The 22,588-nt window shown below is 38.4% G+C and overlaps 1 protein-coding gene across 1 annotated transcript in view; it reads right to left on the bottom strand.

Moving 5' to 3' along the window:
• The window catches only part of ITPR2 (inositol 1,4,5-trisphosphate receptor type 2), a 259,728-nt gene that overhangs the window by 76,413 nt on the left and 160,727 nt on the right, over positions 1-22,588 (bottom strand). Inside the window, exons 38-42 of the mRNA XM_030449603.1 lie at positions 5,825-5,933; positions 4,001-4,188; positions 2,553-2,736; positions 1,717-1,973; positions 579-779 (exon numbers count right to left, since the gene is read on the bottom strand). Coding sequence (XP_030305463.1) covers positions 579-779; positions 1,717-1,973; positions 2,553-2,736; positions 4,001-4,188; positions 5,825-5,933 — 939 coding nt within the window. The remainder of the gene's footprint in view (positions 1-578; positions 780-1,716; positions 1,974-2,552; positions 2,737-4,000; positions 4,189-5,824; positions 5,934-22,588) is intronic.

Genomic DNA, 22,588 nt, shown 5'->3' with positions numbered 1-22,588 from the left:
GAGATTGGTTTTAAGATGGAAGAGGGTAGATTTAGATTAGATATTAGGAAGAAATTCTGTAGTGTGAAGTGGAACAGTTTGCCCAGAGGAGCTGTGGATGTCTCATTTCTAGAAGTGTTTAGAGCCAGGTTGGATGGGATGGGCTGTGAGCAACCTGGTCTAGGTGGGAGGTGTCCTTTCCCATGAAAAGGGGTTGGAACTGGATGATCTTTAAGGTCTCTTCCAACCGAAATCATTCTATGATTCTATGTATGCAATGCAATTCTACAACCACGACTCAAATTCCAGTCTCACAAAGTAAGGTTAAAGCTATAGACCCACTGACATAAGACATTAAACTCTCTACAAAAGGACTGGAAACCCTACATATCAGCAGATATGCTACAGAAAGAATCTATATTGAGTCTGCACCTAAAAGGATTGTTCAGGTCTTATGAAAGCTTGAAACATGTTAAGCCTAGCCATAGCAATTACAAGTGAATTTATGTTATTAAGAACACTGAAAGGTTTATGAGAAGCACACAGATACCACACATTCAGGTATATTCTTCTGCAACCACAACTTTTAAGAGCCCTACCTGATTTTCATGGCATGGACCTTGGCAATACTCAGTCAAGCTTTCTAGTGTCTGGTTCACAAGAGCCACATTCCTCTCATTGATGTAAAGCCCCAGTAAGCCGAGTCCACCTGTCGTGCTTCCACAGATACAGTCCAAAAACTGAAGGGTCTCACAAACAAGGTTATAATTTGTTTTATTGTTCTGATGTCTTAAAAAATTCTGGTGGATGGAGAAAAGGAGGACCAAAACCAAACCAAACCAAACCAAAACAAAAAAACACAAGAAAAAAACCAAGAGTTAGAGACAAGTCAAACACATTCTTTTTCATGACAATATTAAGGTGAACAATTTACAACCACTGGACCACTGGACCTTAGGTACTGAAATACACAAGACTGTAGAAAACATAACATGCTTTAGTGCGGCGGTTGAGAACTGTTATCTGATTAAATCAGTAGAGAAAGAAGGGCTTAGGAAACTGAACTTTACAAGCATCTGCACAGGCCCTAAATGCTTTTTATATATGTCCAGCATAAATCTCCTATCATCTTTTTATTACAGCCCTTCCCTTGGAAGTTTCTTGCCCCACAGCTGAGCAGATATAGTGACACATTACAACCACTCCTTGTCTGCCTAAGACCAGAAGTACCTAAGTTGCCCAGCACTGCTTTAAGGGAGGCTGCTGGACACAGCACTGAGGTATATTTGCAGAAAATTCATTTTGCAAAGGTTGCTATGGGGACTGTAGTTTCTACCAGAGGAACTGATAGCAGGGACATATATAGCATCTTCAAACCTTCAATCACACTATCTAGGGAAAAGGGTGGTACCCAAACTTTGAGCAGAAAGTTCCTAGAGTCTTCAAGCCTGTGGTAACCATTCCACCATTTGTGTATAGGAACTGTAGTAACAGGGGCATTTAACACTTTTCAATACCATATTGCTGTGCTGAAGTCCCCAAGCAATTCTGAAGACATAAACTCAGAGTATGTAAATGGTTCTTGACAAGGGTTATTTTATCCTTTGGAACAAAAGAACACTGCGTTTTAGACACCCCTATTCTGCACTAGGAGACAGGCAGATCATGTTTTTCTTTCCTTACAAAGTTCCAGCTCCTGCAATACTTCTTTTGCAGCTCAGCACAAAAACACTTTACCTGGAGCTCTCGGTTGTGGTTCTCACACAGGAGCTGAAGAAATCTCAGTATTGGCTGCATGATTGCAATGGCAGGGCTCATGATAGTTTCTTCTGTGGACTTCTCTTCTGCATTTGCAGCATCTGTTCCTGAGCCCATAAGATCTATTTCTGGGTCCATTTCTCTTCTATACACAGAATAAGCCTTGGATGTTGCAGAAGATGCTTCTGTTAACTGTCCTTTCATACCCTCTTTCAGATGCAGGGTTGAATCCTTCACTGAAAAGAAGATAATTTTCCTTCATTTTTTAAACTCTCTCTCCTCATTTGATTAAACAATAACAATAATAATGAATGCAACTTTTTCTTTGTTCGTGCCTAACTTTTCGAAGACCTCTAGGCAACTTGCAAAGAATATCAAAGCAGGGATAGCATGTTCCAAATAAACCACAAACCAGAGTGAAACAGAACATTAAAACAAAAAGCCCTACTATTTCTCTCCCATATACAATAAATGATGAGAACAATGGAAGGACCACAGGGTGGGAAATCAGTTCCTGTGCTTGCTCTTGTGAAATAGCCCCATTAGCAGCAGCCTCTACTTCTGTTTCTCTAAAAATAAGGGTATATATCATCTAGTGGTGTAAACTTGCATAGTTTCACTAATTCCATCAAAGCTAATGCCTTCTAACCAGCTTAATAGATGGCCTATAATTTAGAGAAAAAGAGGAAAATTATGTGAATTAGCAATTAATATTGAGGCTCACTGATCAACACAGCAACACTGCACCAGTGGTGCAGTATGTGTGGTTTGAATATAACGCACTTCATCCCTCTTTTAAACATCTCCCTCCTTACCTCTCTTTTTGGGAACAGATATGGTTAGGTCACTATCATCATCTTTCTTTTTGCTCCCCAAATCAATAGTGTTCACTGTCACTGTCGATCGTATCTCCTGCTGAGCAGCCTTCATACGGTCATACAGGACTTTAAAGAATTTTTCTGACTTTTTTTGCTCCTTCAGTTGCTGGTAAGTAGAATACTGCAAAAAATACATTCTTTAGATATTAATCTTCAAAGGAAGAAGAAATAAAAAATACACTATTTTTGTGAAACAGCTTACAAATAATTACTTCACTTACATAGAACAAATGTTGGCTACTGCCTGAAAAATTCTTTCACAAAGTGGTGTACAAAGCTGGTAACAAAGACTGATGATAACCTTTTAAAATTTGGATAAAATAGTGAACACTGCTATCTGCAGCTTATAAGATGTCACAAAATGACACCTGAACTTAAATTACTATGAGACACTCTCCACTTCTCCAGGAATTTTAAAGCTATTATTTTCCACTTAAAAATAATAATGAAAAGTAATTGCTGTTATGGAACAACATGAGGAAGCATGAAACATCCAATGTGTAATACTATAGCTTAGATCATACACATTCCAAGTCCTTTAGCATTGCTGTCAAGCAGGCTGGGTACCATTTTCAACCAGTTTACAAACTCTGTCTTAAAGCAGAATTCTTTTACAGTCCCCTAACAATTCATTTTAGAACACTCCAGCAAAATCTCACTTCTTTAACATTTTCTGGATGCTCTCTATGGGTCACAGACCATAGTATCTTTTCTGCAGAATAAAGATACAAGTGGGGATGCCTCTCATTTAAGTTATCATCTTACAATGAGGTATAAGTTAGTTAATTAGGTTCCCTTCACAGGCAATTATGAGAAATGGAGAAATACAGGGAGTATTAACACCACCTCTCCTCTCTTAACTCTGCTGATCACATAGAGTAAGAGCAAAGAATCATCTTATTTGGTTAAACATGGGTGTGAGGGATATGATTCACAAAAACTCGAATTAGCAATTTAAAAGTTATTTTCTATGGAATGGGATATTTGCCCTCTCAAATGGCCAGTTTTTCTCTCCCTGGAGCTTTTGATAAATGTCCCCAAAACGTTTCCAGAATGCAACTTAATTTTTTTGCTATTATAAACTTGAGAGTATTGTAATTTTTATTTTTATAAAGATGGATGTGAAATAGCTGGAGAGAATGCTTGTATGTCCAGACTAAAAGCAGAATTGTGCTACACAGAGAGGCACAATTGAAAAATGCTTTCTTCTGCTGAAGAGTCTGCACTATGAGATACTGCATAATAACAGGACATTTTTACATTTCCATCACAGAGATACATATTATAGTGATAATCATTTCACAGAACTCCCAGCAAAAAGGTTCTTTATGTTTGTTTCAAGACCACATGCATTCTAAAATCAATGTGAACAAATAAATAAGTACCTGTGTCTGAGTATTTCCACCTTCAAGCAATGCAATGCCAAGCAAAATACCTTCTGAGAAAATTCTGTCATTTTTGGTGTTTACTATAACATCTATGACTAGTTCTGATGCACCTTCTTTATCCAGAAGGCACTGAATATCAAACATGGTTACCCCAGACTTATCAGAGTCTTGTCCTGAAAATCCACCTGCAAATTATACAAATACACATCATTCAGGTTTGTTTCACATATGTATGTGAAAATGAATCTTCAAGTAATGATCATTTGTCTTATCCACACAGTAGCAAGTAATAAATTCAATTTTGCAATTCTGTTTGCAGCAAAATTCCCCTTGATACAAGCAAGATTTTTGTGTGAAATTGCAATGTCGGGCTCCAAGAAGAAGAAATAAAACAGAAGTCTGAACCATTGTTCTGTTGTGATATTCAGACAATACAGAAGTTGGAAATGACACTGATTTATCCACTGAACCCCTTTTTGATTCCACTGATGCATACACTAAACCGTGTCTATGGTCAGTGCTCTGAGGGACCACTTTTAAATCTGCTTTTCAGTCTCAGGCCCAATCTATGCAAAGATTGTGCATTGCTAAACCCACACTGGTTACAGGTATGACTTAGCTGAATGTTTTTGCCAATATAACTCACAGACTATTAACATGGCAATGTTCTTTAAAAGCAGAGACTTGAGTTGATGTAAATTAATGTGTAGTTTTAAGAAATTTTTTAAAGTGTATTAGCTCATTATATCAATCATCTTTTACAATCATCTTTCCTGCTATCTATCCTTCCTCTATTATGGAGACGTAACTACATGTACTTCATCAGGAAAAATACAGTACTGCTTAGTATCAATCAGTACTGCTTTGATTAAAGTGATTATAATGGTTCAGACTTTGTTTGTGATAAAGACATACACACACATATACACACACACACACACACACTTTTTAGAGAACTAAAGAAATAGTAAATCTTCACTACCTTGTTTGATGTGGAGAAAAATCTGGTGTACAGGATACTAAGTCTGTAAACATTTCCAGTGTCTACACTGAAATATTCAAGGAGGATCAGCTGGGTAACACTTGAAAATGCCCACCAGTCTGGGCATGCCTTTAATATATGCTGAAAATGCAGTAGCAAGTATTTTGACCTTTCTCTATACCTAGCTTCTACCTCATTTCCTGTGACATACATTATTTTGGGTTTTCTGATAAACCACCCTACTGTAACATCCCACAGCATCTTTAACAGAATCATACAAAAAAGTTAAAAAGGTTCTAAGGGACCTACAGAGAACATCTCAAACTTTCAGTTCAGGGTTGTTAGAACAGGTAAAGCTGTAACAAGAACTGACACTCTCTGTAGTCTCCTGGGGAAATCTGCTCCATTGCCTAACCAGTATCTTTGTGCGAAGATCTTCCTTAGGTCTGTTTTCTTTCATCAAGAAAGGATCTAGAACTTAAAAAACAAATTGTTCCCAGAAACAGCAACATCTTGGTTCACTTGTTTTGTGTTTTGTTGAGTTTCTGAATGTGGATTTACTGGCAAATTAAAATGGTGTTACCAATTGGAACTGTACTGAATGACTGCATAAGGGACATGGGAAAAGTCCCTATTTTGGTTCTGCCAAATGCACATCAGCCATCTGAGACAAGTGTATGCAACTTAGAAGTAGGAAAAGTCTGATACCACCTCTCCTCCATCTGGTTACAGAGCATGTTTCATTTGTTGACAATCTGAATCCCTGGGGCACTTCCAACATGCCTATTAGAATTATTTTTGCTAATTTTGTTCTTTGTAAATTATCTGTGTTGATTTACCTCCCACTTGTGCAGTTTTGCTGTAGCTGGCACACAGAGGCCCATTCATACCATTTCCATATTCTCCTTTAAAGTAGCGATATAGGAGTATTTTCCTTAAAGTGTTGCCCTTTAAGAGAAAGATAAAAAATAGAAGAAATTAGAATTGTGGCCAATTTCTTTTGTTTGAAAAGCAAGCTGTTTAACACAGATACATAATTTATTAGGTCTTTCTATTATAACTAGGAAGTGAACGAATAATAAAGCTGTCCAGAAAACAAACATCTAATAGTCTTATCTTAGAAATCTTGTGGGAAGAATCTGAAAATAGTGTTGTGTAAACTTTCTTTGAAGTTTCTTTTAACCTTATTGATTATAAATCAAATACCTCCACTTCAGTAATTTTTACTGGCCATCTGTAAGATCTGTATATTGAAACAAATTCTACAAAGAGCAAATGCTCTGTAGTCAGTGTGTCTGTGCCCTACCCTGCCATGCCACTGCTTTCTTCCTATTTTCTGTAGCTGAGTAGTATCACTCCCTTTTCTCTGATCTCAGATAATCCAGCTGATCATCTGAAAGAAGCCACATCACATGAAATATTAAAACAGATATGACATTTGATAGAATGGCTTAAAAAGCATTCTCTGTAACTCCTTGTTTCTCTGCTTCCAAACCCACAAACCCAGTCAAAATTTGCATGCAGCTCTCTGAAGATCCTCCCTTTCATTTTGTGTATGTTCTGCCCCACAAGAACTATTGATTTAAGAGTGGGGGTACCAATTACTTGGCATTTTTATTTTGTTTTCAGTCTCCTGGGGAACACGTGCAGTCAACACTCAGCTTTACAGATGCAGTAGGTGGCACAACAACTGTGTCACAACCTAAGATTTTTTTAAAAAAATAATTATGGCTACCATTGAAGGGGAAAAATTGTTCATTTCAACAACTTGGTGATAAAATGGGATTATTTCTTTCATACTTTTACTCACATACTGGTTTTAATGAAAAACAGCTCTCTAAAAATACATGCACCAGAAGCAGTCTCTAGTACTTATCAGCTCACCAGAGCCTGCATATTAGTGCACCAGTCATCTTGTAAAACAAAACATCTTTGTCACCACCCCAGACAGCAAGGAGTGGGGAAGACAAGTGCAAGACACACCTCAAGAAGCACTTCTCTGCTAACTTAGCAATGTTTCCAAAAGTAGCCACAGGAAACAGTGGGGCCTCCTTGTTTCATGGACCTCAAGGCCGATGGGCTTATCCACCTCAAAAAAGTGCTAGAAGGCAATATTCTGTGTGTGCAGCCTGACAACACAAACCAGCCATTCTTTTCCAGTTCTCATATTTCAGTGGTTTCATTTGATAATAGTCTGAAACAGCCAAGGAAAGTACAAGACCTACAATAAAATATCAAAAGCCATAAATACAATGGTTGCAAGCAAAATCAAAAGCATCACCTACACATCTGCAGAGCCAGGGAAATTATTAAACGGATTTTCCAAGTGACCTTAAGACAGTGTGCTCTAGAGGAGGGCAAAGAACCAGAAGTCTCTGAGGACCTCACATTGAGACAGATTTCTTCCCAGCCTAGCTTGTGATGGGGTTTAACCTTACATGCATTGACAAGATAAGTTAATCAAGCTTGCAAGAGATTTTGAGATGGCTTAGAGCACCAGCTCCTCCTGCTCAACATCCTGGGTCTAGCTGTAACCAAACTTAGGAGCAAAATTGACCTCATTTTCCACATCTGAAGAAGCCAAATATATTATTGAAGAAGAAAAAGTTCCCACCAGCACAGAGAAAGACAGACTAAGAACGAGGATAAAGTCCCTTTTCTAACTCTCTCAGCCATATATATCACAGAATCACAAAACCATATCAAACAAATAGAATCATAAAGCAGAAACCCTTCCTAACTCCAGACTAGGAACTGATACAGAATGGGCACTGCATTGAGAGAGGATCTTTTAATAAGAAAGGCTGGCATTTGTCATACAACCTGATTAACAACTCAGCTTGAGGCCACATCCTCAACCAGCAATCGATGCAGTTTGTTGATGACTAACAGAGCACCATGGCAAATTATATAAACAGTCACAGTGCAGTCACGGGAATAAAGACTAAACACCATCTATATATAGTTAAGAATAATACCCATGGTCACAAGCTTTATTATTCAATCAAAACAGCCTTTATTTTATCAGGAAGAACACTTAAGACCATGAAATAGCATTTGACTACCAAAGTGAATGATTTAGGACTTGTGTCTTATTACCTGGAAACATGTAACTGGTGGCACATCTCAGATCTTCCTGCTTTGTTACCTTCAAAGACACCAGGAGGAGCAGTGATACAAAGATGGTTCTCCAGCTGGCTATGGAAAGGAGAATACTGTTCCACCCATACCCAAACTAAGACACGGCCCTCTCTACTTGTCCCAAGGAGAAAGGCTTAATTATTAAGGTTCCTGTTCTAACTCACTCTCCAAACCTCCCATGAATCCAGACAACACTTACAGTTCTCAGAAGCTAAAAGTGTCAAAAGTCAAGGACACTGTATTTGAAAGGCAGGAATGTGGTGGAACCTCTGCTTTGCCTGACAGCTGTGTCAAAAACGTGCCCTCAGACTCAACCCGTATATTCCTCTCCTCTATGATAACCTTGGGCAGCCACACGACTTCCTTGAGTCTTGTGAAATGTGGCTGCCCCTATAAAAAGTGGAAGAGCCCAGAAGTATGAACTGGAGCTGAGAAATCAGAGGTGTCACCTCTAGAATGTAACTCTATGAGTTTGCTCATACATGTCATGAGACAATGCTAGAAAATGTTGGAAAGACCCTGCTCACAGAAGAAGTGCCAATCCTGCTGGAATAGATGTGTGGATATGCTTTTATGGGAATGCCAAAATCCATAGTTAAGAACAGCCCTGTCATGTGTATGAGACAAAATGCTACCGGGGCAAGTGAGACAGCAATGCTATTGACCACAAAATTCATATTGCCCAAAAACAATTGATCACAGCAGTGGCATGAATAAGCAGTTTGCATCAACTATTACTGACATATTACTGAAGCAGAGGCCACAAAAAAAAGAACACAGTGCTATTTTTCCCAACTAGGTTTCTATACAAGGCAGAAGTGTCAATTCCAAGCTGAATCTCTCCCCGGATGGGGACAATACACTTTCTTTTATACCTCTTATTAGGGTATGGAAGTGGCATGTAAACATCTCTCAGCTGACTTCAATCCTTCTATAATGGCTAGAACATTGTATAGCTTTGAAAAAAATACAATGAAACATAACAGTCTTATTGTTAGCCATGAATACCACTGTATTGTCTCTAGCAGAAGCAAGGATAAAGACTGAGGGCACAAGAAAGCAACAACTGGTTATTGTTATTGCAGTTTTAAATAGCTAGGGATTGACAGACAAAAGTTTCCAATAAGGAAAAATTATTCCAACAGAACAGGCAGACACAAACAAATTACATTTTCTCAGTCCGCATTTCATTATACTGGTTGGTCTTTAAACTTGATTTAAATGTCTTAATACAATAATTTGTTCACTTTCCTTTTCTGAGTCTGGAAAAGGCTGATTACTCTTAAGGATGGGGTTTTCCATGCAGAGAAACAATGACAGAGAGAAGGATAAGGCTTATCATGGATACCTGCATCAACACCAAAACTTAAAATCAAAACCAAAATCAAAATTTATTTATCCTGTCTTATATAACTCTGCACACTTCTTAAGGAATTAGGGTGATATTTATAAGATGTTCAGAAGGCTGGACTAGATGACCTGTGATCTGGTTTTCACTCAACATTAAAATAATGAAGTGTAAATGCTCAGATTTTCAGGGATAATATTAAGAATAGGCAGCCACATCCAACAAATTTTTCTTCGTTACAGAGGATTATGTTGTGAGTGTATTCCAGGATTAGTCCAGAAGGATGCATGGAATTTGGGCATGTTAAATCTTCAGATTTTAATAACCTGCAGCCAAGTATAGAAGAGGAGCTGGCTAGGACCTCTGGTCTACTAATACAGCTTTTCAGAAAGCTTGGAACAGAAACAAAATCCCAGAGAAATGGAAGAAATCTAATGTGCAATGACACTCTTTAAAAAGTACTTGATTACTTTTTATACTTTTTACAGATATCAAACCAAATGCAGTGAGTTTGATTAAAAATTCTGGGAAAAGCAAAATAATGGCTGATTTTGAGCTCCTTAATGCAAAACTAAAGGGAGCTACCATAAACAGATGGCAGTTAAAATACTGGCATCATGTTGTAAAAATTGCCACAATAGGGATTTAAGAAAAATAGTCCCTCTTAAACTTCTGAAGATTATCTTCCAGTTTTGCTATTAATGAAAATATCACTCTGGTAAGGTTTGATAAACTGGTGGTGTGACTGAAAAAGCAAATTATTTTATTAGGTACCTCCACAAGTGCAGTTCTCAAATTGCCTAACAGCTAAGTGACTGACAGATTTCAGTGTGCAATTTAAAGCAAGAAATCACAAATGAGTGTTTGGGGCTATCACAGGCAACCTCATGGAATATTTATTGCCTAGGGGTTTTTTTGTTGTTGTTGTTGCTGTTGGGTTTTTTTGGTTTTGCTTTTTCAATGAAATGGAAGAATAGAGAAAATAATTATTAACAGTGTTTAGAAAGGACGGAAGAAGAGAGGAAGATGAAGTCAAGCCACTGATAACACTTTAGGCATCATTTATTAAACTAACTAGAAGCAAACAATATGAACCTTAGTATGTCCAAACCTCTGTAGATCTAGTTACAGACATAACAACAATAAAATGTAGGACATCAAAAAATGGATGACTCTTCTAGGAGGCCATGACTCTGGGAAAGAATGGAAAGTCTTGGAGAAAAATCAGTGTAATGGCAACTCCCCAGAATCACAGGATTCTTGAAAGAATAACAAGATTATGTAGGATTCATGGGTCACCTTACTTCTCCACATGCAGGGGCATGTTACTGTAAGAATACTGCATCATAAGTTGGTGACCACAGTTCAGTAAGAATGCTGACAAATTGAATGAGGTTTGGAGAAGCTCCATGTGAGGGATTAGAGAATAAAGCAGGCCTTCTCATCAGAAATTCAAAGCTTTCAATCTACTGAGTTTATAATTCTAAACATGAACTATATGAACTCTGTTTCTGACTGTCCACATGAGAAATCTGATAACAGATTCCTTCAGTCTACAAGATGAAGATGTAAGACATGGTAAGGAGCTGAAGACAGAAGAGGTAAAAGCAGCTGGGTTATTCAGTTTGTGGGTTATGAATTTTATTTTTTTTTCACGTAACAGTAAAAGCATTTAGCTATCAGAGCAACTTAAGAAGAGTTGTGATAGTCTCTATTGCTGTCAATTACTAAATCATGACTAGATGGCTTCTCAGACAGAAACTATTTGAAGATTTCGTGGTCTACATGAGAAGAACAAGCTGGGTGACAAAAATATGTCATCTCACATAATCCATGAAGATATCACACCACCTTTTGCTCTAGTAAATATAGATGAGGTTTGAAGCCTGGCTTTCTACGAAGGCTGTTTAAAAAATACACACTTCTACAAGTTTCTTCTCATCATTTATAAATGAAATTTCTATTCTGCTTGATCTGTCTGCTTCAGGACCATTTTTTGGTTGCTTTTCACCCATTTGCAAACAATTTTATTTCCTTTGGAGACAAAACATGGTAGGAGAAATAGTTTTGCGGAAGTGGCTTCTGTGAAGGTACCATGCATGAAAGTTTTATAACCCTTTAAATTATGATTCAACTTTCTCTTGCAATTTAAAATTGCACAGACATCTCATCTCCAAATGGACGAGGCACACAGCTACCACATACACAATGTGGCACATGTGCAAGCTTGGAAGAGAAGCCCAAAGTCCTGAATCCTACCAAGTCCACAGAGTGGAAAATTTCTGTCTTCAGGATGCCAGCAGCTTCCTGGGGCTTGTGAGCTAGGGGAGGTTATTTGTTTTGGGGTTATTGTTTGTATGTTTTTACAAGGGTGAGCCCTTTCCTGGTTTTGATCTTTTTGCAACAAGATGTTTTCATAGTCAACTGATAGTTGAAACTGATATATTTTCACTAATAAAACATGACACCCACCAGCAGAGTCATTTGCACTCTGGGGCATTTATTGACCCCAGGCAAAAAGCATTTTTTAATATGAAGTTGGGTCCAGCTGGTGTCCAGCTCTGCTTCCACTACAATCAATGGGAGATTTGCCAGCAACTTCAGTAGGAGAAGCAACAGACATACTTTGCCTGGCAAATGTTTTAATTCAGCTCTACAAAGAAAAAAAGCAAAATATGCACCAGACTTCACGACAGAGTTCTCCTAGGGGAGGAGAACTGGCCACCCACACCTCTCAGCTGTCTCTCATTAGACAGAGATGCCCCACATTTTAAATGTGCCATTGTTCAACCCTACTCAAATCTGGCATTAATCCCACTTGTCTTAATACATATTGCCTACATCACAAATGCTAACTGATAAACCTGAGGCTTTAACTAGTGCAGAGATTCATTAAACAGGTTCAGATAAAATAAAGAACCACAGGTATGACCCTCCTCTGAAAAGAAACTGCAATGGTTTAAAAAATTCACTTTTTAGCAGTCTTTTTATTCTTCTTTCCTTTGCAGTTCCAGGTTCCACAGAAAGTTGGAAGCTTAGGTGCCAGAATACAGCAAAACAAGTGTTATTGCCAGTCAATTTTTACTATGGATAGAGAAAAGAATACTGGACACATTGCAAGAAAACCAGTTTTTGCCTGATTAACTGTCCAATTTTGAAAAAAAAACTCAGGAAAAAAATACTCAGTGTTGTATTAGAAGAAAGATTATTTTTTTTTTGGCAGTATCTCTAAAATGTGTCTCCACTATGAATACAGCAGAAGTGAAAAACTGTTTGGATTAGCAAAAACTTCAAATTTGAGGCATTCAGGTTTAAGACTGGGAAGAAAACATTTTAATGTTATGATTTGATTTTGTACATTATAAAATTTTACTAGAATATTACTAGATGCCAAGTGTCCATTTCTTTTGGTCCTAATGTAAGATCTCTGCATACACATATATAGATTTTTATATATAGAACAGGGCTTTGTTGTGGGCAGTTACTATTGTTAATATCCATCACTTGTCCATTGCTCATTTGGTTACATGATTTCCATCTGTAGTCATAAATTGTGCACTTACAAAACAGATCATGTTTGCACCTATGTAATTTTTCCTTTACAACATTCTCCAGTACAAGACAAAGCATTCAGATGCACAATAACCCAAGTTTTCCACCACTGAAAGAAAAAAATTTTAAGATTTTATCACAATTAGCCAGAAGAATTTATGATGGCACCATGAGTAGCATAGTGTAGAAAAAGACCAGATCTGAAAAGCATAATTTTCAAAGACTAAAATTATCTAATTCATATGATGCAAGGGGTAAATGTTCAAAGTGATGCAGAGAGATACGCACACAAATCCTATTATTTTAATATGATTTCTGTGTGGAACTCCCTGTGCTCCACAAAAAACCAAACAAAAACAAACAAACAAACAAAACCCAAAACCAAACCCAACCCAATAAACACAAACTACCCCTAAGTGTCCTAATGTGAATATCTACCAAAACAAACACTTAATTTCCAGATGCATACTTATGAGCACTACTATGCTTTGACATTTAAGAGCAATTTGAAACAGGTAGATAGAGAAAAATAATAAAAGTGCCCAGATAGTACTGTCATCACACTGTTCTGTTTCACCATGTTGCTATTATGTTGGACTTCAAAGCCAAAGCATTACAGACAGACGATTTACTAGATAAAGGAAGTATTGTCCCATTTTGAGTTAGGCTGGGATCTTCACTTGCTGGTTGAGGATATTTCAAGTGGCTTAGGAAGCACTTCTGTATTTCAGTTTTTACTTGCTCGTTTTTACACATCACCAGCTCCACTGATTTCTTGACTTCATCGTTGGCTACAAGTAAGGACTGGTGAAGACACTTCAGAAATTAAGAATTTGTTTTGAGGCATTCCAGGTAGCCATGTCACTGCTTACTTTTGAGGGAATCTATCAATTTTTCTAAACCAGGTTGTACCTACTATCTTGCAGTCCAGGTTACCAGGCCTCTGGTACTTTTTCAATAGATTTGACATGAGTTCTGGGTTGCACAAAGAGCAAATGACTACTTTATGGTTTAGGGTTTTACTGTGGAAATGTCATTAAACTGTGGCCTGTGCCACTTTCTCCAATATATACAAGTATTCCCAGTTCATATTAGTTGCTCAGCTAGAAATGCTCTGCATGTCTACGTTATGATTAAAAAGATAGTGATATTAAATGAAACTAATTCTCAGCATTTACTACCTTGCAAAATAATCACGTACATTTGACTTGTCTCAACACAATTCCAAGACCTCATAAAAACCAATCACTTTTCCTCTAATGCCACCCAATCCTGCCTAAATGCTGCAATATTGAGTACATTAGCTGCCCAATTCTGTCCTCCCTGGCCCCACAAAACTGGCCTGACAAAATCATCAACGCACCTCATGTTTCTGAGAAACATCCTCTGCATTCTCAGGTAAAAACAGATACCAAAGCATTGGTGATTTTTCAGACTTCGTGCATTAAGGAAAAAAACAAGTTTGTGTGTGTGTGTCTAACTGTAAGACTACTTGCACTTCTAGGCAGTAAAGACTGTAAGAACCCAGGCATAAAGAGCTTAAAGGGAAAGACTGGAATTTACTGTAAATTCTTGAAAGACCAACATACAAAGCTGGGGTGTATTTGCATTCCTGCAGTCTACATATCCTGCGGCAACTGCAAAAGCAAAGAGCTGGTCAAAACATATTTAAGCAGCTCCTATCCATGCAGCAAAACTGGAATAGCTAAAGGAAACCAACCTTGTGGCAGCCGAGGGCAGCAGCAATATTTAAACTGCCAGTGTAATCAATGGCATACAGAAACACAGTCTTAGCACATACCTTAGTGGAAAAAAAGCACACATCAGCTCAAAAGAATAGCCTGGATAGGGTCAAGACACAGCATGAGATATCCTAAGTGCCAATTGCAGTGACAGGCAGATTCTTCCTTTGGTCTACACTTCGCTATGCCCAGCATAGCAAAAAGAACAAACAAAGCATCTTCCTCCATTTCTGAACAGAGGAGAACAATTGCCACCTGGAGCAAAGCTACCAATTGCACTGATTTCACTGTATCTACAAAAGTAGGAGGCATTTCAGAATAACAGAAAAGTATAGCAAAGCTAGACAACACTACAAATCTAGCTCTTCGTCTTTTTTAGCTATACATTTTGACAAGAATCATCTGGCAAAATTTATAATTAATATTCCCTGTTAAAAAAAAAAGTAACCATTTGAATAATTTTCTGGCAAGCTTAATTGGGAATTTTCCACAAACATCAGCTCTGCCAGTTTTATTATCCTTTTCACGATGAGTAGCACTGTAAGTTCAGCACCTAGAATTATATGTTTGTAAGAAAATTTCAGTCTACACTAGAAAAAAAATTAAATCCAAAACAAAAACCACACACACACACACACGATTTCTAGTGCTTCTGATCCTGGGAATATTATTTGAAAATGTGAAATCTGTGTGGCCAGGGCCAGAAGGCCAGAAAAACAAACCTAAAATATGTTGGGTTTTTGATCCTTAAGAAACCAAACCAAAGTAGTTTCATAATTTTTAGGAGCCTGACTCATGACTTTGATTGCCAGAGGTGGTAAATATCAAGCAAATATCAAACAACCTTCTCCAGCATATGTGCTGATACTGCATCCTAAGAGCAGCTGAGAACCTTGCCACTGACTCCTGCCAAGGGGTCCAGGACAACTCTCCCCCGCTAGCTCCACGTTGGACACTTCCACGCCACCACCTCACTGCTGGGAGAGCTGCATATTGCATCAGCAGATGGGGCTCATCCAGCACTGTGACCAAAACCTCAGGGAGCCTGAGACTCTGCCCATGGTGCTCTGATTTTTGCAAGGAAATTATGTCTATAATAGGGCAGTTCCAGTGGATGAGGCACACGTGCTAGCTGGTTCATCTCATGTCTTCATTGTGCCCGGCCATCAGAGGTGTCTACCTTGTGTCTACCTTCTGTTCAAAGGCATTGATCAAGGCTTGTTCACAGTGCTGAATGATCACCATCTGCCAATCCACGTGCAGTTGTCCCAGCAGAGAGCTGTCTGGCACTGAGCTGGTTGTGGAAAGAGTTGTCCCTTTCTGCTCAGCGGGTATGTAGCTGCTGACACTTGGCTAATCAAAGGCACCACATCTGCTCTTCCTCAAATGGCAAACTAGCAAACCCATTGCCAGCAATGGAGCCCAAGTAACTAAGAATTAATGGTGATTATGAAGTATGACACACTAGAAGGAAATGACCCCTTGATAAAGTATGAGAAATGGGTAATCTTACAACTAAAACAAAATTATTGAAGATTTGAGCTCTGCTTCAGTTCTGGCAAAGGTTGTGTTGACACATCAAAGGACAGAATAACCTAAGCACTAAATTCCTCATGCGGTTGGAAAAAAGCATTTGGCAGGTTTATTCCCCAGGAGTGGAGAAACAGTATTGGTTCATATCCCAGGTTAGGTAAAGCTACCTCAACTCCCTTTAATACGTGAGCAGGCTAAACACATATCCAGGCTCATTCAGAGTATATAATGGCTTTCACCTACTGACATACAAAACCACAGCAACTTGGTGTTGTCATTGGTCTTTTCTGGTATATCTAAAGTTCTTACAACAGTCCAAATGACAAACAGACATTTTGATTTTTGAAGGCATCATTTGCTAGGAAAAACCTCAGTGTTTTTGAAGCAATTCTCAATCTTCCCTTTTAAATTAGAGGCCTGTATTAGCTGTCTACTCATGGAGTCTAAGATTTCATTGGTTCAAACAAATAAACCTAATAATGTTCTTTGAAGAGTGCCATGGAAACAATTCTGACTTTGCGTAACATTGCAGCAGAAGTTTCCTAAACTATTTCTATTAGTCAAAGTTGCTGAATGAAACTGAAACTTTGTTAAGACAGTAAAATTTTGTTTTTAATAACTTTTGGAGGTATATTAACTGTCATGCCAGAGCTCAATTGCATCTTAGCTGTCAGCTTAATTTAGGAGCAACAGCAGTATCTAAATGCTACGTCTCACAAGATCACTAAAGTTCCCTTCTAAGTTGAACAGAAAAAAGTTCGGAATTGAATCCACCCTAGAACAGGTTGAAAAAAGCACCAAATTTTCCTTGAAATTAAATCAGCTGTTCAAAAGTAGAGACAAGGGGGAGACGAAGACACATTTTCGTGAGGCTGTCTTAGCTTTTCCAATTCCCATTACTAACAGACAGATTCATGTTTATATAAAATTTAATATGCAAGCTGTTCACCCATAATATTAAATTGCCTCTTTATATTTAATATTTACTAAAACTGCTGAGTTATTTATGTCACAGATAAGATTGCTGCACATGTGCAGCAGCTATTCCATCATAATGTCTTTCGTATGCATTTCTGATGAAGCTGTTGCCATTTTAACACCTACATTTCTATTGCTTCCAAGGAGACACATATTGTTCCTGGAATGTTCTTACATGCATAGCATGTAGCTATGAAAATACAGTGTCACATGCTTCTTTAGAGCTGTTAAGTACAGCACAGATTGGCAGTGAGCCAATTGGCAGGAACTCCAGCTCTGGAGTTCCTATGACTGCATTTTTTTTCCCACTGTGTTTCAAGAGTGCTGATATCCCCACTAATGACATCTCTGATAAATGACACACAACATCTCAACAGTAGGGTTCAGTGGCATTATGAAAACCAAGATGAACTTTACAGTTCCAGTAACTGAAAATCAGCCTGTATGGGTAGGCCAGTCAGCCAGTTCTTAAAATGAATTAAAAAAACAAAACAGCAACCACAACAGTCTTAGGGGGTACATAAGCACAGCTCAGGCTATTCTGATTATCAGTGAAACGCTAGGTTCTGGATGCAGCATTGCTACTTCACTTTGTATATCTCTGTGAACACCTTCTTAAAAGGTTGAACAGGGTGGGGAAAAGTACAGATAAAGTTAGTGCCCTAAGTTAGATCAGTGGCACAGCTTCATCTTAAGTTCCATGTGTACTACAGGTTGCCACCTCCCAGAAGGCTCAAAGAAGTGCTGGGAATACACACAGGTATGGAACAACTACAGTATTAAAAACTGAGATTGCCTGCCTTGGAAAAGTGATGAAATGATGTGACAGCAATATAGCAAAGTATAAATGGTGAGAAGAGGGGGCAGTTGGGAATTTCTGCTTCCTCTCCCACCCCAGAAGGGGCCTTTAGTGGAATATAAAGATGGTCAATAAAAAAGTGATAAAGAAATACTTGTTAAGCCACATATAATTAGATGGCAAAACTTATTACCCTGGGAAGTCACTAAACCCAAGAATTCAGCAAGACTCAAAGAGGGTTTGGGCATTTCTATAGACAACAAGCAAAACCAGTCACAATAGCAAATGTTAAAAAAACAGCCATGGGAAAGAAGACAAAATCTCATGCTTTAGAGGCCACAGATTTATGATCTTACTGTTCAGGACTATCCCAAGACTTCAGGAAGAATAGAATACTTCAGCTCTCCCTACACTGGGGATTCTTAGACCTTCTTCTGAACCATCTGGTGATGGCCACACAGAGAGACAGCACTCTAACCCTCTGGTCTGATCTTCTTTGGCAATTTGCATGCGTTCAAAAGAGAACATGAAGTGTCCAAGTCTATTTGTATTGGATCCAAAAAAGGGTGCAGTGCAATTAAGATTCAAGAGAAAAATTGTTTTTATTAAATCTCTGACAAAGAGACACCCAGAGCAGGGCACTGTAGAGACCCAAAAGGCAGCTGGAGCACTGCATTCAACAGGAAAAAAAAGCAGAATTGCCATACAGGAGAGGACATTACCAAAACTGTCACATGGGAAAGGTCTGCACTTCATCTATCCATCTTCATCTTTGCTTAGCAAAGTACTACTGGTTTATATAAAAATGGTGGCAGGTAGAAACATTCCAGCATCTTCTTAGAAGCTCTAGGCTCCCTCTTCAGTGAGTCATTCTGCTGGTGTTGACCTGGGTATGGACACTCACTTTCTCAGCCAGGTAACTCTCCAAACTTGTCCTTCTGCCTCCCATGGGTGACTTGTCTGTTCTTGTACTCACAAACTCCAAAATACCTCATCTTTTAAGACACTAAAGAATGCCTTTGTCTGGCAGAGACATCCGTGGCAACAGACTTCTCTGTTCTGATGACAGCCTATGAACACCACATCCCTTATTTAGTCCTAAATAAGATTTCGCAGAATGTCACCATTATTTAGTTCTTTTGATTAATTACAACTTTGCAATGACTTTGTTACATAAATAGGTTTCCCATACATACTAAGTACCTTTCTGTCTCCCTGTGAGTCCACTTGAAGATGAAATGGCTTTTTGACTGCTAAGGATTGAGCGTCACTTACACAGACACCTCTGCCTACATACTTAATGCCCTTCTCCAACCTAAAATTCAGTATACATAGAAACAGTATTAGTATTCTAGCTGTGGCACCCAGAGCTGTCGAGACTCAGCCAAAAGCTTGACAGATTTATATGGTGCAAAAGGGATAATGTAGAAGACTGGGAGAGGATCTGGATTTTGTCTCTGCTGCTTTTCTGTCTTCCATCTTCTTCTTTTCCTTCTTGTCCCTTCTGAATTTGCCTTCTTCCTCCCTGTCCCCTGGCTATACCAATATCACATTATAATACATGTGACACTTGATTTGTAGCCTCTCCCTCTCAGTAACTCTGGTAATCATGCCTCTTTGTTTGGTAAAACAGCTCTGGAGGAGACTGGAAAAGGGCAAGCAAGCATTTGGGAAAAATGCATCCCTTTAAATGTTGAGCCTCTTCCTCCACAGTCAAATCACTAACCTGAACACTCAGAAGAAACACACCTGATGATTCATTATAGCAAAGGCATTGGAACTGACAGAAAAAAACAAAATTAACTAAAATGACATAAAATTGTATCAGAAAAAAGGACAGGGCAAGTTGAAGATGGAAGCAGGCTGCCAGGTGAAAAAAGTTCCAAGCACAGCATTCAGTTTTGCAAAGAATTTTCCTCAGACTTTGGCATAAGTATCTCAGACAACAGCAAAAAAAAAATCATTGTAGATTACAACAGAAAAAAAATCTTCAATGAACATATACTTTGCAACTCAACAAGAAGATGGAGAAAGAAGGAGGATAATCTTCAATCTAATTCCAGAGCACCCTCAACTACAAAAGAATTTAAAGGAAATTGAGTATACAAAGCACCTGAGGGAGGACCTAGATGAAACTGTTCTATTTTAAACTTCACATTACGATGATTTTTTATTGGTAAAGTAGAAACTTTAACATGGAATTTCCTTGCTGCAAAGCCTGTAACATTCTCAGCACAAGCTTTAGGTTTAATTTGAACAGGGCAACAGACATAGAGTGGCAAGGACTTTTCATATTGCTTTCCCTAGCACCCTAGCAGAATGCAGAGGCTCAAACAGCTAATTAAATACAAAATAAAATTAAAAAAAAAAAAAAAAAAAAAAGTCAGAGTCAGTGCCTTTTTAAAAAGACCTGATGTTTAAGGCAGGCTAAATTGAGTCAGTATCTGGGAATGTGTCTGCTCTGACCTATGTGAAAAGGCAGCCTGGGGTACAGCGTACAGGCGAGACAGTTACCATGGATACCGCACTGCTTTAGGTGTAGAAGCTAAACATTACAAACAACTTTGTAGCATTAGGCTACTGGCCTCATAAAACCACTGCAAAATAACTATTAATTCCAAGATAACTATTATCATCTGCTTCTTGACATGTGAATATAAATCTTTGATCATAAAGCAAAAGACAAAAATCAGAAATTAAAGGATACGGCCAGATATTGTGGGCCTTAATTTATGGTCTGCTCCTGAAAGAGGCCATGGTCCTCGGCTCACAGTTTTGATAATGAGACCTGCAGGTAGGCAGCTTGTCTCAGAACACTGTCTTCCTGCCTAAAGTTCTATCTAAATTAGGATTCTAAGCTTGAGACAACACAACAGAGGCTGGAGACAATACAGCCACAATTGAGTCAAATTTAGTTACAATTAACTCAAACTCAAATTAGAAAAAGCTTTTCCTTCACAAAGTTTCCCTATAACAGCACAACTTGCTTGGTAAACCTCTACCACAGGGTTTATGGCAACATACATGCTGGCTATATTAAACGACAGCAGTTTCACAAGAAATATTACATTGTATTCCCACATCCCTCCAAGATGGGTGAGTCTGTGGGGAGACCCTAAACCTGCCTGTTAGGCTGTGAGCTGCATGCTACTGAATGCCCTTTGGACACTGAGTGATGCCATAGTTTTCTTAGCTGAACAGGCATGACTAAACCACTGCAAGCCCATCATTTGGCTTAAATACCCCTTCATCTGACAGGTAGACACTCTCAATAGAAAAATAAAATCTTCTTCATACCACTGTGTCCAACAGTGTCCAAGGACATTCATCCCTGTTTGCCAGACTCTCTGATCTATTGACCCAGCAGTGAACAGGTTTTTTCAGACAACGAATGCTTCTGCCTCCTGCTTCACCCAGAGCAATGGTTCACAGGAAATTTTTTGAGAAGCATTCTCCTGCTTTTAGTATTAAATTATATACAAAAGAAGTTCAGATGCAGTAAGACTAATGTTACCTTTCAGGGGATGAAAAAAAATCTGAAGGAGATTTATGATAATATAAAGTATTCCACAACAAGCTCACACAGATCAAATGAGGTTCTCACAGCTAGCTCCTACATCATTAATTAACATGCTTCTACAATAAGATTGCAGATGTATTTACTGCAAAGCTGCAGTGGTCAAACCCTTTCATAAGGCACAGCTGCTGAACAACGTGCTGGAGATCTGCTAGTTACAAGCTAAGATGCAAGCAGAGAAGCTGGAGGTGATCTCAGATGGAGGTGAGCACACCTGCCACTCATAAGATTCACCTGAATACAGATCTTCATACCTAGAATTTTTCACAATCAAATTACATGTATTGCCTCCAACTTTGTGCAGACCTAACAGAGCAAATGGACTCCTTCCATGCTTTGTCAGATGTTTTTCGCAGTCAGTTAGTTTTCATATACTTTAATAAAATCTGCACTAAAGGCACCCTAAGTTTTTCCAAGCACAAAACCCTCTTTCAGACTTCATAACACACATGAGAAATGCAAACGAGATACAAGGAAAAACTAAACTCTCTTCATTCAAATGACTAATACCCTAGATCTGCACCAGCAGAGACCACTTTTTTAATACCAGATATTCTGTGTGCCCACAATGACAAGAAGGAATAATTCAGATCACGTAAATGCCAAAGTACCTGATGCTATCTACCAACTAAGTAGGTAGATTTGAAAGTAACATAGTGTTAAGGGCCCACTTAGCTTATTGAGAATAGTGTGGGTGCTTTAGTTCTCCACGCAATCAGTTATTAGAAAAAAAAATTTACAAAGCGAAGATTTGATCTCAGCTCTCCCCATCAACTTGTTGTACTACAACTACCTTAGTTTTTTAACAGTGCAATGACTGAGAAAACTCTGAAACTCAGTTTCTTGGTGAGCAGGGCGAAAAAACTGCCCACTTGTTATGACTGAGCCTTTTATGCTGCTCATTTACTACTGCAAAGGTAAAGAATCCAGACA

The sequence above is a fragment of the Calypte anna genome, chromosome 1 (assembly GCF_003957555.1).
Source record: "Calypte anna isolate BGI_N300 chromosome 1, bCalAnn1_v1.p, whole genome shotgun sequence".
NCBI lineage: Eukaryota > Metazoa > Chordata > Aves > Apodiformes > Trochilidae > Calypte > Calypte anna.
The sequence above is the reverse complement of the archived record's forward strand: the minus strand, read 5'-3'. Positions and strand labels throughout refer to the sequence as shown.